Raw genomic sequence first — 13,665 nt, 5'->3', positions numbered from 1 at the left:
TGGAGAGAAGGCCCTGATTGCTCTTGCCCTGAGCCTTGCCTTTTTCTGTTTTCACAACACATTCCCTACCAGCTATTTTACCTCTTCTTTCTGTTTTGTTTGCTAGGTCTAATTCCTTCTCTCTTGTATTCAGTTCAAGTGTTTTCAGATTTTAACTTTATTCTACCTGTCTTGGCTTCGGTTTCTTTCACAGTTGACAGGTGCTGATTTTTCAAGATGCCTAAATGTAGGAAGATGTGCTATCATGGAAATACATGATAAAAGAATGCTTCTTATTCTCAGTAGTGTTCTCTGACTGTATTACCAGCCTCTGGTTTTCTTTTATTATTTAATCCTAGTTTTGGAAATGGCTGGACAGTTTCTCAGAGAGAAACCTTCTTCCCTGTTCCTCTTTGCCCTTCTTTCTCTATATAGAATGATAATAATAGTAATTGCAAAGTGTTTGTGTACAAGGAAGCATAAGGGGAAGCTATGAAGCAACAAACCCGAATATAATGGGAAATGGCTGTATTGTAAAGTGCAACTGTCTTAAAGGCATTGGTTGTCACTAGACCTACTTAGAGAGTAATCAGTCTTATATTTTTTCAGCTACATGCGAAATTTTAAAGGTTTTTGCTTTCTGGTTAATGATACCAAAAAAAACCCAAACACTTAGTTATGCTTTGTATTATGTTTATTATACAGAAGGTGCATTAAATTATGGTGGCACCAGATCTGTATTGCTTTAGATTACAATAGGTCTTTGTTATAAGCACAAGGGTGTGCAGCTGTGTGCACATGTTTGCATACAGAAATATATGTCATAGATCTCATGTTTTCCTGCTTTCTCACTATTATGGATGCCTGCAGGAGACGCAGTAAGTTAGAGTGAGACTTGGGTTCATTTGCTTTTTTACACAGTAAGAAATGTACATGATTGGTATAACTTCAAGTTCTTCTAAACTGATGCCTCTTAAGTCCTTATGACTGTCAGTGGCTGAAGCTCTTCTGTATGGGAAATGTTCCTAAACCTGAGCTGTAAAACACCAAGAGCCTCATCTGGCACTTCTTCAATGCTTTATTTCTAGCACTTGATGGAAGGGGGACTTACTGGTGTGGCAAAAGTGTCAGAATGTAACTGTAAATATATTTGTGAAATATGTTTCTGTGATCTTTTTTTCACTTCTGCTTCTGTGTGCTCTAGCATTAGCAGCAATCCTTGGAGCAGTGCCATTTCTGGGGACATACTGGGCAGCAGTCCCTGCAGTCCTAGATTTGTGGCTTGTGCAAGGACAGGGATGCAAAGCCCTTCTGCTCTTGGTTTTTCACCTCTTGCCAACCTATTTTGTAGATACAGCAATTTATTCAGATATATCAGGGTAAGTACATTGAACACTTTTTAAAATTAGCATTGTAAAAATGATTGACAATCACTGATGCCTTTAATTAAACTCATTTTTCTGAAGCATGCAAAACAGTATCTTCAAGCCCAGGAATAACCTCATAGTAAGCAATTTTACTGGCCTAAGTGCCTTCATTTTCCCAGGCCACTTTTCTATGAGCTTTGACACTTCAGAGGTCTTGAACTCAACATCAGCAAAATGAACTGTTTCAGTTGGGTTGTTAGAATTAGTTTATGTTTTCTGTTTATCTAATTACTAAGTAAAGGTGTGTAGCATTTTCTTTTTATCTCCTAATGCCAGATAATGCTGCAGAGCAGATAAAACCATGAGCTATTTAGGGACCACAAAAAAAATAGAGTTAATGTAGAATAAAGTGGTTCACTTCTGTGTTGTTAGAAATTAGTATTTTTGTTTGCTAAATATAATTACACTGAACAGAGTATACCTAATGATAATATGCCAAATATTAATACTAATTTTCATAGACTGTGCCTCTAGTTATTTTGGGTTAATTAAACCTAATAGTGAAGTATAATCAAATTACATTTTTTTCCCAACAAGAAATCATCGATAAATTTAAGGTTAGTAACTATTTAAATAGCCAATAATTCTTCTGCTTCCTAGAACGCATTTTTTTTTGGACTGTAGAGGATACAAACTCTGTTTACTGTCCAGAAAATATATGAGGGAGGAATAGATTTTCTGACAGCAGAGGAAAATTGTGTTCTTCCCAATAAATTGAACAGTGAGCATCATGATGTCTTGCAGATTAGATTAAACCTATTTGAAATAGCTATAATTAGGTTATGCAGGGTTTTCCAAATGGATTACCTTTATGTAGTCCTATTTCATTATGTGATCTGTTGTTTAATTTAGAAAACTAGGCAAAAGAATGTCTAAACTGACGCAAATGCTGGGAAAAAATTGAAGTTTTTAAAGGTTTAGAAATAATTAATGTCTATTGTTGGAGAAACATAAAACTTCAGGCCACGTTTGTCTCCTCAGGAGAGCAGTCTGGTCCTGCCAGTAGGTTAAGTTTGATCTGGGTGAGACATGATTGAGGCGTGTCAGATTTAATAGGTCATGTTTCATGGCCTTGTTTTGCACATGGTTGTGTTGAAGGTGAAAACTTGGGAGTTGAGTAGAAATCAGGACCATGGTAGAAACCTCAGGAGCTGCTGGAGCTCTGAATTGACTAGCTGACTTTTTCTATGTATTACACTCAGAATTTAGAGGAACTTCCTGGGAATTGTGTGCCAAGTTTCAGCTGTAGTTTTTCTTCTACAATACCATATTGCCATCATTATTTTAGGTATAAAGAATGAAGAATGATGAGCAGGCTTTGTGTAAATGCTGTTATTGTGTAAACACTGATACAGAAAATAAAACTGGTTTACTTGCTGCTGTAAGAGCTTTTATCAAAATGCTCTTCTAGTATTTTCCAGTAAATATTACTATGTTCATTAAAACATTAAATTAATACATTAAGTAATACATTAAAGTATTACTACTACTAATATTTACTTTCCAGTAAATATTAATACGTTCATTAAAATCATTAAAATGTTCATTAAAATAGTTTTTCATCTGAAAAGGTTAAAAGCTAATGATAGCAAACACTCAATCTGAGAGGTTTTTTATAACAAAATGAGAAAACATGGCTATTTCTTTAAAAACTGTGTGCTAACTGTTCTTTAAAAAATGCACTTCAAGTTGCTGTCATCAGCTAACTGAATGGCTTTGCTCAGGGGTCCTCATATTACCTGTTGCTAATTGTGTTAAAATAAACTTCAACAGTTCTTGACCATAAAGCATGAGCAATCTGTGTAACCAACCATCTTTCCACTCTCAAAATGGAAGTGTGTTTGCCATTAAACCCTTCAGACATTGTTCAGCAGATGTCTGTAAAGTAACTATTCCACTGTGGATCTTACCAGCATTCCAGGCTACAACAGTGTTTGATCAGTCATGTGAATACAGCACAGAATGCAGCTTGGAACCTTTGTGCAGTCATTCAGACAGCAGTTTATAGTGTAAATATGGGTAGCTATACCTAGATGGGTTGTTTCCTAAGCTTAATGAAATTTCAGTATTAATTCACATTTCTTAATTGATAATGCTGTGTTTGTTCTTAATTTCATGTTGTTGTTCTTGTGGCAGAGGGGGTCACCCTTACCTGACAGGCCTTGCAGTAGCTGGTGGAGCATATTACCTGGGACTGGAAGGAGCCATCATAGGACCAATTCTCCTTTGTATACTTGTGGTTGCTTCCAATATATATAGTGCCATGTTGGTGAGTCCAACGAATTCTGTGCCCACTCCATCGCAGGCAGCGTGGCCATTGCAGATTTACCGGTGAGCTGGAAATGCCTTACTTGTATGAGTTGTGTTTTCACACACATCACTGTGCCTATTCACAGGTGTAGGCAATGTGTGCCTCGGGTTTATATAGTAGTGTGTGAGTACTGTAGTATTTGAAGAGGATTCAGCTGTCCCATATTCTAGAAATAAAAAGTATGGCTAAGTAAAGAACTCACTGGAACAGGTATATGGGAAGGGTTTGTTTAATGTCTCTCAGCCTCTTACAGAAGGCTCATTTAGAAAATTTGCTGATAATACCTTTATGTCCTCTAATTTATATGTTGCTGTTGTGCTAGGAAATGATTGAACATAATTTTTAAACTCTTATTATGGATATATAAGAGTTCATTGTCCTTAAAAAGGGGCCTGCCCCAAATTACTTCCTTTTTTATGTCCTAATGTACAATACTACAAAATATAAACCTACCTAGATTTAAAAAAATGTGATATCATTATATGCCATTTTTCCATTAGAAGTATTGTCCTTAGTAATGTCATTATTGAAGTTACAGAATTAGGGAATATAGAAATGTGTCTTTAAACTGTACAGTTAGAAATGGGATAATAATAATAATGCAGTTAGGAATAAACTCATAATTGAATAACTACTTAGAATTGTAAATCACATTGTGGCAATATTAACAACAGTAGCTATTTTAATGTTATTACTGTCTTGTTAAACTATGTAGGTTAGCTCATTATACATGTAACTTGAAGAGGATTCTCTGCTTGTCAGAAATAATTCTTTGCCTTATTCGCATGAATAGTGCTGTCTCCTTTCATCTGTGTAATTAAGGAGAAAAACTCCTAATTGGACCTGTCTGTAGTCTCTGGCTTGTAAAAGTTACATTCCAATTGCCCTGTTTTAAACAGAGCTTCCAAGTACACACAAAAAATCTTCATGTGTGTTTGGTTCTCCTTTATTTTATCAGAAACAATTATTTGGAATCACTGGGCAGATTTGTGTCTTACTTTTCACTTCTTTTCCTCCCTCCATCTCTCAGGTCACCTAGAGAGACCCCTGAGGAGGCGAAGATGTCTGCAGAGTGAGGGAGGTGCTGGGCTGTACCCCTGCAACATGAGGGAACCGCTGTCTTCTGTCTTGGGTTCACAACAGCCATGGATGGCCTTCTGTCCCTTCCCAGCTCTGCCTGGGGGCTGCTCACAGGGAAGCATAGACTGGGTTTTAGGAGAAAGCACTGGCCTTACATTATTGTGCACTTTGCCTCTTCCAGAGAGAATGTCTAATTCCCATGGCTTTGCATACCAACACACAGTCAGCTGCCTTGTTGAAGACTTTTAAGACCTTCTGTCTTAGCAAAAGAATAGTTAAGAGGACAGGTACATCCACTGGAGTCGTTATCTTATCTCCTGAAATTACTGACTTGGCTTTTATTTATTGGATTATTTGTCTTATTAAACTGTAGTAGCTTTAAAGAAAGCTGTAATTCCAAAATATTTATTTTTAGGCAATCTGGTGGCAAAAGAAGGGCAAACCACTCATTGTGAAATGAAAGTATAATGTAATAGTTTGCTTCTCCTCAAGGTGTTTCTTTATAAGCTTCAATCATCATCTGTAACTCATAATAACACTTAAATATTATTCACTTACACGCACTGAAATTTAATGTTGTTGGAGACTGGTATTTTAAAAATCTTCCTGATATTTTTAGAAATGCAAACTGTTAAATGTGAGTTTTTCTCTTACTGACATAGGAAGACTTGTTTAAATAGTTTAAGTCTTGCCCCCATTTTCAGCAAAATCTGATAATATTTTGCTGTTTATCCACCCTCCCAGTGGAGTCATCTTGTCAAGTAAATTTAATCAAAGGCCTTAAGTGTTTTCAGACAGTAGTAATGTAGGATGGTCACATGTCCTTCCAGTAACTGGAAGAAGTTTAATGGGAATTGTTTAATGTTGGTTTTCAAATGCTGTGGCTAGTTCCATTCACTTTTTAAACAAATTTTAGTACCAGAAAGAAAGGGGAGAGAACATAGATTTTGGTTTAGCTTATTTGGGGCTTTTTAACCCTGTAAAGCAGCTGGCCACATATCTTGCTGAGATATAGGATATATCTTAATATATTAAGGTGCATCTTATTAATAAGCAAAGATCTTGAATATGTAATTTTACTTAAAATGCAGCTTTGGTGACATTTAAGGCCTTTTGTATTGATTGTCAGATCCTTTTTGTAAATGGGAAGTGGGGTTTTGGTAAGTATTTCGTACTTGCACAGCTTTTCCACAAATCCAGTGAGGCCCTAGTACAAAGTAGCAGATGCACTTGCTTAACCAAAGAACCACCATTCAGTTTCCAGTAACTCAAATTGATTTCAGAGTTTGATTGATGATGAGTTGTACAAAATATAGGCATGCCTTGTATTTATTGTTGACAGTAATTCAATGCTTGAAACAAAGGGATCTTATCCAGGGATAAGGATATCTAAGATATGTGCACAAACAGCTTGCAGATGTTTGTTTTACGTGAGTTCTAGGAGTGCTGACAGATTTGGAAGATTGTTTTCAAAAATACATTGCCATGGAAAGTGATTGGAAAGCACTCTGGTACTGAGTAAAGAAGAAAGTCCTGCTGTAGGTTTGCAATAAATAGGCTGCCTAACAAGACACAAATACTCTGCTCCTCAGATTTTCAAAATAAGCTGCTGCAATTTTACTGATAAAATTGTATGTTTTAAATGAGAGGGGTTAAGTATGCTGTTTGTGCACACTTGCAGGTATGTGTTTGAGGGACAGACTTGAACTTAATTTAGTAGGATGACTCAGGTTTATCAAAACATGGAAACATACCATTTAATATTTTAAATTCTGAAAGATCTACAGATCATTAAGTGAATAAGAAGAATGTGTTGGTTGAATCAAGTATCTGTTTCATCTCCTTGGTTTTGTGGCTTATGAAAAAGCTTAAGTGAAACACATTTTTATAATTGTTGGTGGCTAGGGTGGAGGATGTGGGGAAACCTCAGGCTTTACTAAAATACTCCTGCAACTTTCTAACCAGGTGGAATGAGACCACCATGATATTTAGGCAACTTCTTTATTGTATTACTTTTTTTAGTTCATAGTTTTGCACTGACTTGTTGTGTTCTTGTTGTAGCTTCTTGTAGACAGCATTGAAAGCACCTCTTTGCTCACTGGTCAAGACACGTTTGTTGTCCACATTTGCTATCCCATTTTCTGAGACAGTCTTTCACACTCCTGTGGTACTCGACTTGGTCATTTTAGAGTCATTAAAATGCATTATTTTGTTTGGTTTTAAGTTTTCTTGTTCCCTTTCAACCAATTGCCTTTGATCAAAGAAGGGTCTTTGCTGTGAAAATTAAAACCATGATTGAGACTCCATTAACTTCAGTAATGCAAATGAGTAAAATCACCTGGGAAGATACATTGCTGTTTTGAAATGTTCCTTTTCCATCGTGGAATCCTTTTATACAGAGAATTCACATCTGATGGAATGTTGTTTAGTTTGTCCTCCTTTGAAATGAGGCTTCATTTCGATGCTTTCTGTTCCAAATTCAGCTCAGACTTGCCATGAAGAACCATAGTACATGTAGTAAATGTAGTCCGTAAATGTAGCTTCAGGAGCTCATGTTGTCTGCTGTACTTGATTGAGGAACCAACTATATGGTTCAGTAATGGTGCAGTAACATATACAACCAAAAAGAAAAGAAGAATAAAGAACAAAACTTCCAATAACCCCTTCTTGGAATAGGAAGTAATCACTGATTTTCACCATGTTTAGGAAAAAAACCACAAAAATCCCCAAAACCACAAAATACCACCTTATGAAAGAGCATACTTTGATTATTTGGGTTTCGTGTTTAGCAAGTGTCTAATTACCAGCAGAAATAGAAGAACTTGTCATTGAATATTTAGCAATCTATATTATTTTCTGAGCAGACTCAGCCTTTGTAGGAATGGTTTAGTATAGATCAGTCTTGAAAATAATCAAACTGGTCATTTTGACATCTGGTCTTTGACAAGTGCCAGTTCATGGTTATATTGCCTCATCTGCAAAAACAACCAGCAGTTCGGTGGGATAAGATTTTAGTACATGTATTGTCGCTTTCAAAAAAACCAGCTCAACTCCCTGCTCCAAGATCCCACAACAACAACCACCCAACCAATAAAAAAAGCCCCACCACTCTCTGCAGTGTGGTTTTTTTAGGAGAGCCATCTTTTCTGCTTGCTTGGAGGCAAGAAGTTGATGCTCTTTAGCTTTACTGTAAACAGTCATTCCAGGAGCAGGTACTTAGTAAGTGTATTTAGTACATTTAGTGTTTAATAATTTAGAGTTCAGAAGGGAATGCTCATAGTAATGCAAGACAATGTGGTCTTAAGGTATTGTGAAATTCAGCTGTGGTGGTTTTTATCATTCTCCTTGGGGAATTGCGATCAAGTGTAGTGCCAAAGGGCTGGTGCTGTTTCTGGCACTCGAGTCTGAGTTAGCCTTTCCTTCCTGTACCTTGGCTGAGCACTGCTGTAGCAGAGCTGGCCCAGGAGACTGTGTCATGTTAGCTTCAGGTCACTGTGCATACTGGCTTAATTGGATCCATCCAGGAGCAGACTGCAATGGGCAAGAACCTGGCACACATTCATTTTGCCAGCCTTACTACAATATGGTGGCTTTCAGCACAGGTGCACCATGACCAATTGGGAGCAGAAATAACTTATTTTGAAAGGCTGCTCAATAAGAAACAGTTTAACATTATAATAATACATATGATGCACATTTTTCAGAAACTAAGTTGATACCCACATATTATTTCTATGCAGAGATATGTGCACATGTGTATGTGCAGGTACACTTCTGCTTGTCTGATTTCAAGCTCTGTGGGGCTTCTCTTAAAGACACAGGGGAGGAGGATATACTTCATGTATATTTTGTCAGAGATTATTGGAATAGGAAATACATTATCTGTTTAGTTAAAATAAGAAAAAAGCATTGTTCAGGGGAAGTTGGATGCCGTCTCCAGTATTTTCCATTGTGGGTATAGGCATAACTTTTGAAATAGGTGTATGCTTCAGTATTCAACATTGTTTTTCAGAAAGCCTGAATAAACAAAACTGGATGAAATTGTTCTCCAGTAAAAGCAGCAGCTGAATTGTGTTTGCTCTCCTACTGATCCCTAGTACTAGGAATACTGCAGTGTAGCCTTTCCTGTGGACCTAATCCACTGAGGATGGAAAAATACCATTATTCTACTGAGATTCCATAGCTTTGCATCATTGGTAGTGGGTGTTTCCACCGCTGCCTTTATTCAGACATTGTGTGTATATTATATTGACTTTAATATAATATAAACACAATTTATATTGAGTTTATATTATATTAAAGTCTGGGGATTCTGCCACCTTAATGGATGCTACCTCTGGAAGTGGCTATGATTTCCTTTGAAGGTGCTGAAGGGTGCATTCATTAGGTTTAATAGCAGAGGTAGCATTCATTAGGTTTAATAGCAGAGGTAGCATTCTTCCAGAGATGCAGTTGCTTACCTTGAAGTTTCCAATTTTGCAAGAGAAAATTGATTTGCCAGATAATCTTTATTGAGTGTCAGCTGACATCTCTTAAATCCATGGATGCATCATCTTTATAAACTCTGTATTGATTTGTATTTCAAAGGTTTTCTTCTTAGTTCTTACACTTTTTGCTGAAACCAACTCAACAATTTCCTTATTATTTCTCTTTGTACAAAACTGGAGTCTTTTAAAACTCTTAACAAACATTAGGGAGACTTGATCTTTGACCTGGCACTGTCTATCTGTCATTTTACTAAGGTACCTTAATGCTTTATGGTAAAATTTTCCAAAATTGCTTTAAGTGATAAAATTGGAAATAAGTTTAAAATAAATTAGGGTTTTGAAAGAAACAATGCCAAAAGTCATAAATATATTCAGGGATTCTGGGTTTGCAAATGTATATATTGATATGCAGTGTTATATAAATATTGAGAGTCTCTGTCCTAATCAGACTTTAACTGAAATTTTGTCCTAATATTTTTAAGATACCTGAGAACAAAATAGTGCCTGTACATAATGAAAACAAGCAACATTTTCTACAATTCATGTTTACTTGACACAGATTGAGCAAGAGCCAAGCAAATCCTGGTAGCGTGACTACCGCTGTTTAATTGTAGTTCATGTAAAGTAGAGAAAAGCTGCTAGTAATGCATTGCTGAGAGGTTGCTGTTCCTGGAAGTATTTGCACACATCCTCTAAAAACTGCCAAAATAATTAGGTAATGAAATACATCTTCAGTTCCCCAGACTTTAAACTCATCCACCCCCCCTCTGGTATCTTGTTTGGAATATGGTTTAGTACATGAGAGTATTGCTTCCATCCACCTTTGGGAATTGATTCCAGGACCTGGAGGCATGCTTTTAGTGTCCATATTGAAATAGTATGTCCAATTCAGGAAGGAAGTGCTAATTGGAAATAAATGCATCCTTGATCTGCTGTGCATATGGATGGACTTGGACAAATATAATTCATGTTGCATTGAATTGAAGGTTAATTTTTTAATATAAATACTATTTGGTGACACCAAAGCCAGGTTTGAGTGAGATGCAAGGCAGATTTGCTTGCAGCAGGGTGAATCTGCAAGCTGATAAAGCAGAGTGAGTGCTCTAGGATATATATATATATATATGAAGAATTTTTAGAATGATGTTTTTAAAGCAAAAAGTTGATTTCTTCTCCTAGCCTCACTTTTTACCCACTAGTGTCATAGACAGTGGTCCAATGAGAACCTATAGTCAGAGAAATGTTTCATGGTATTCATGTAGATTAAATGTAAGAGATATCACAAAGCCAAAAAGTAGCCACGCTGCAAAAGTTCATTAGGCTTAAGAACTGGCATCTGGGCGATAAGGTTGGAAAAACAAAAATCCCAGTATTTACTACTCTTTCTGCCAGTCTCAGCCTAAACCAGAATCTTTCTCAAGTATCAATAAAATCTACTTTTGTGTTGTTCATAATCTGCTGTCTGTGTAGATCAGGGTTTTCAGCTTGTCATCTGTCATCATGTGTATATTCAGCAAGCATTCAATTTGTTCAGATTGTTGCCTTTAAACACCAATTTTCTGTGCTTTAGTGATGGTTGGATGGTTGGAAACCAACTTTTTATATCAGTAGTTAGATTCTTGCCTATATATATATATATATATATTTATATATGCTAGCTAGCATTTGATGTTTTGGTCAAAAGATGTGGGAGGGTTGGAGTTTTTTTCCCCTTGGGAAATGTCACCAAACCAAATCCAAAGAAACTTTTGACATCTTATCCTAAGACTGGCTACATCCTACTCAAACCTAACAGCAGATGTTTTGCATTACAGAGCACAGGTTGTTCTAAAGTGTGTGTTCCTACCAGGCCCCATGGGGATTTGGAGCAATAACTTCTATTGTCTGTTGACACAAATTTTGTCTGTATGTGTGATACATCTTCAGAATGGAACTGTGTTCAAAACTGATCAGTAATTGGGTTTGATAGAGTGCCTGGTTGTGCATGTAAAATACTGACAATATAACCCCTGTGTCCATCTGTGGCCCAATGAAATGTGTAAGTTAAGGTTGAGAACTACTTGTGTAGACTGCAGAGGTATTTAAACTAAATAATTTTGATTGTATGCACCAGTCCTCATCCTAATAAAAATGGGTTTTGTAGCAGGTTTAAGAAGCTTTTAACTTGATATTGTATTCACACTTGCAGTCCTTTGTAAGCACAGAATGGTTAATATATTTTGAAATAAAATGCCATTAACATAAAGAGAACTGAGTTTGATTTGAATGATGGGTTCTTTGGAATCAGCCCCAGAGGCAGCAGTTAATGTGGTGAAATAAAAGGTGTGCTGGAGGCCAAGCTGGATCTGCAGCCCCTGTGTGTCACTGATGTCGCTGAGAGAAGCCATACTTCACTTTTCCTTGCATTTTCTGTGGGAAAGGGAAGGACAGAGGCTCCAGGGTAGCTGTGGCTCAGCTGGCACCTGGCAGCTTGCTGCACTGCCTGCAGTACCACAGCCACACGTCCAGAGCCCACAAAAGCTCCCATTCAGCACCTGTAAGTAATTCAAGTGGCTTCCATTATGGCCTGCTCTCTGAACTGGAAATGGTTGTTTAGTGCCTAAGTGGAGTTTTAGATCATTCTAAAATCCTGCATGATCCTCCCTGCATGACTGCTCACCTTTAAAAATGAGATATGGCTGATGGTTGCAGTTTCCACCCCTCTCACTGTTCTGGGAACAGCACCTTGAAGTATTTCCTACAGGAGAGTCAGTATTAGCTGGTACTTCCTTAGTTCTCTGAAGGGGTAAAACTTGTTTTATGCATATACAGCAGGAGGGGTTTAACAATTGACTCTAGTAACATAATTATGATTTAATTTTTTTTTTTAATTGAGGCAAGTTTTCCAAGGTTCTCATAATTCCTTTTAAGTTAGAACCAAACCAAATGCACCTGTAATCAGGCAAGCCAAAGCACATCTACTTCTGTGAGAATTCCTTAGCTCTTGTATGGGTTTTTTTTAGTCATTTTATTGTGCACATAATGGTGTTTTTATTAAAGAAAATAAGGAGTTCTGTTCAACACCTTTCTCAGATAAATATATAGTGATGTAGCACCAACCTATCCGCTCAGTCTCAACCATTTCTTCACAATAGTTCAGGAGTTACATGTTCAATATAGTTCATTAACATTTTGGGAGTGGGAGAGTAAAGAATATGGATGAGTTATCAGGCAGATAACAAGCAAAAAATGTGCTTTTGGGTTTGACCAGAGATAGAGTTTAAAAGATTGCAGTCTTTTGGCTTTACCACATAGAAAAAAGGAATTGCCATTTTGAGAAAAAATATACCCTAGACATTCACATACATCTAGTTGACATCCAAGCACATGGTGAATGATAACCAAGAAAACTGAAAGCCTTATAAAAAGGCACCGAGATGGTATCTCATGCTGTGTATAAAATTTTGTGCTGCCACTGAATTATAGACTATAATCATATCAAATGCAAGAAGAATTCAGCTTCCGTACTTCTGACTGAAGGATATTTATATCAGTTGGCATAGCTTTATATCAAACAATTAATAGCTTTATTCTACTTTCCCAAACCAGAAATTACTCTGAGCAAACTATTTTTCTCAAGGAAGTTCATGTTTCACATCATAGCAAGTAGTTCTTTCTTTTGTTTTGTTACACGAGGTAATCTTTGAAATTAGAGTATTAGTGCTGCCATTGCCTCTGCTGCTACCTGAGCATTCACCCTTGCAAGTGTTCTGGTGAAGCTGGCAGATGCAGGATAGTTGAAGGAAGAGGCAGGTTAGGCACACTAGTCTCCTCCACTGCTGTTATACCATTCTTGCTGTTGTAACAATAACTATAAAAATCTCCACCTGTTCCTTCAGCATAACTTCATTTTAAACAGTGAGGGTACTTGCAATACATGCAGGTGAAAGCAGGGCTCAAAAGTCTGCACCAACAGCTGTGTGGGGTGGTTTATTGGGTTTTCTTGCTTTTTTTTCCCTTGTAGACTTACAGCTGTGCACACACTTGTATTCTTGATTCACAGATGGAATCAAATCCTTATGCCTTAGATAACTGTTTGCTTTAATTCTGCCTTTCTTACCAGAATCTCATCTTTTTTATTAACAAAAAGTAAAACCAAGATTAGCTTTGGCAAACACCTGCTTTGCTTTGCTTTAGAAGACAAACAGCAGAGAGACCATTGTGATAAAACTTTGAGAACTTTTGGTGCTTTCAGAATTTGTTGATAAGTATCTTTCAGCTGAAGTTGTCTGACAAGTTTTAGGGAAAATCACGTGTAATCTTGGCTGGCCTGACTTAAGCTCTCCTTTTGTTTTATGGGAGAGAGAAAATTTTAATTTAGAAGCTTTGCATGACTTAACAT

General features: G+C 36.9%; 1 protein-coding gene across 1 annotated transcript in view; it reads left to right on the top strand.

Moving 5' to 3' along the window:
• Positions 1 to 11,511, top strand: part of TMEM245 (transmembrane protein 245) — a 75,915-nt gene extending 64,404 nt beyond the window's left edge. Inside the window, exons 16-18 of the mRNA XM_058819542.1 lie at positions 1,184 to 1,358; positions 3,543 to 3,737; positions 4,748 to 11,511. Of these exons, the coding sequence (XP_058675525.1) occupies positions 1,184 to 1,358; positions 3,543 to 3,737; positions 4,748 to 4,793 (416 nt within the window). The 3' untranslated portion in view covers positions 4,794 to 11,511. The remainder of the gene's footprint in view (positions 1 to 1,183; positions 1,359 to 3,542; positions 3,738 to 4,747) is intronic.
• The last annotated feature ends 2,154 nt before the right edge of the window (positions 11,512 to 13,665 follow it).

This window comes from Ammospiza caudacuta, chromosome 1 (assembly GCF_027887145.1).
Source record: "Ammospiza caudacuta isolate bAmmCau1 chromosome 1, bAmmCau1.pri, whole genome shotgun sequence".
Classification (NCBI taxonomy): domain Eukaryota; kingdom Metazoa; phylum Chordata; class Aves; order Passeriformes; family Passerellidae; genus Ammospiza; species Ammospiza caudacuta.
The sequence above is the reverse complement of the archived record's forward strand: the minus strand, read 5'-3'. Positions and strand labels throughout refer to the sequence as shown.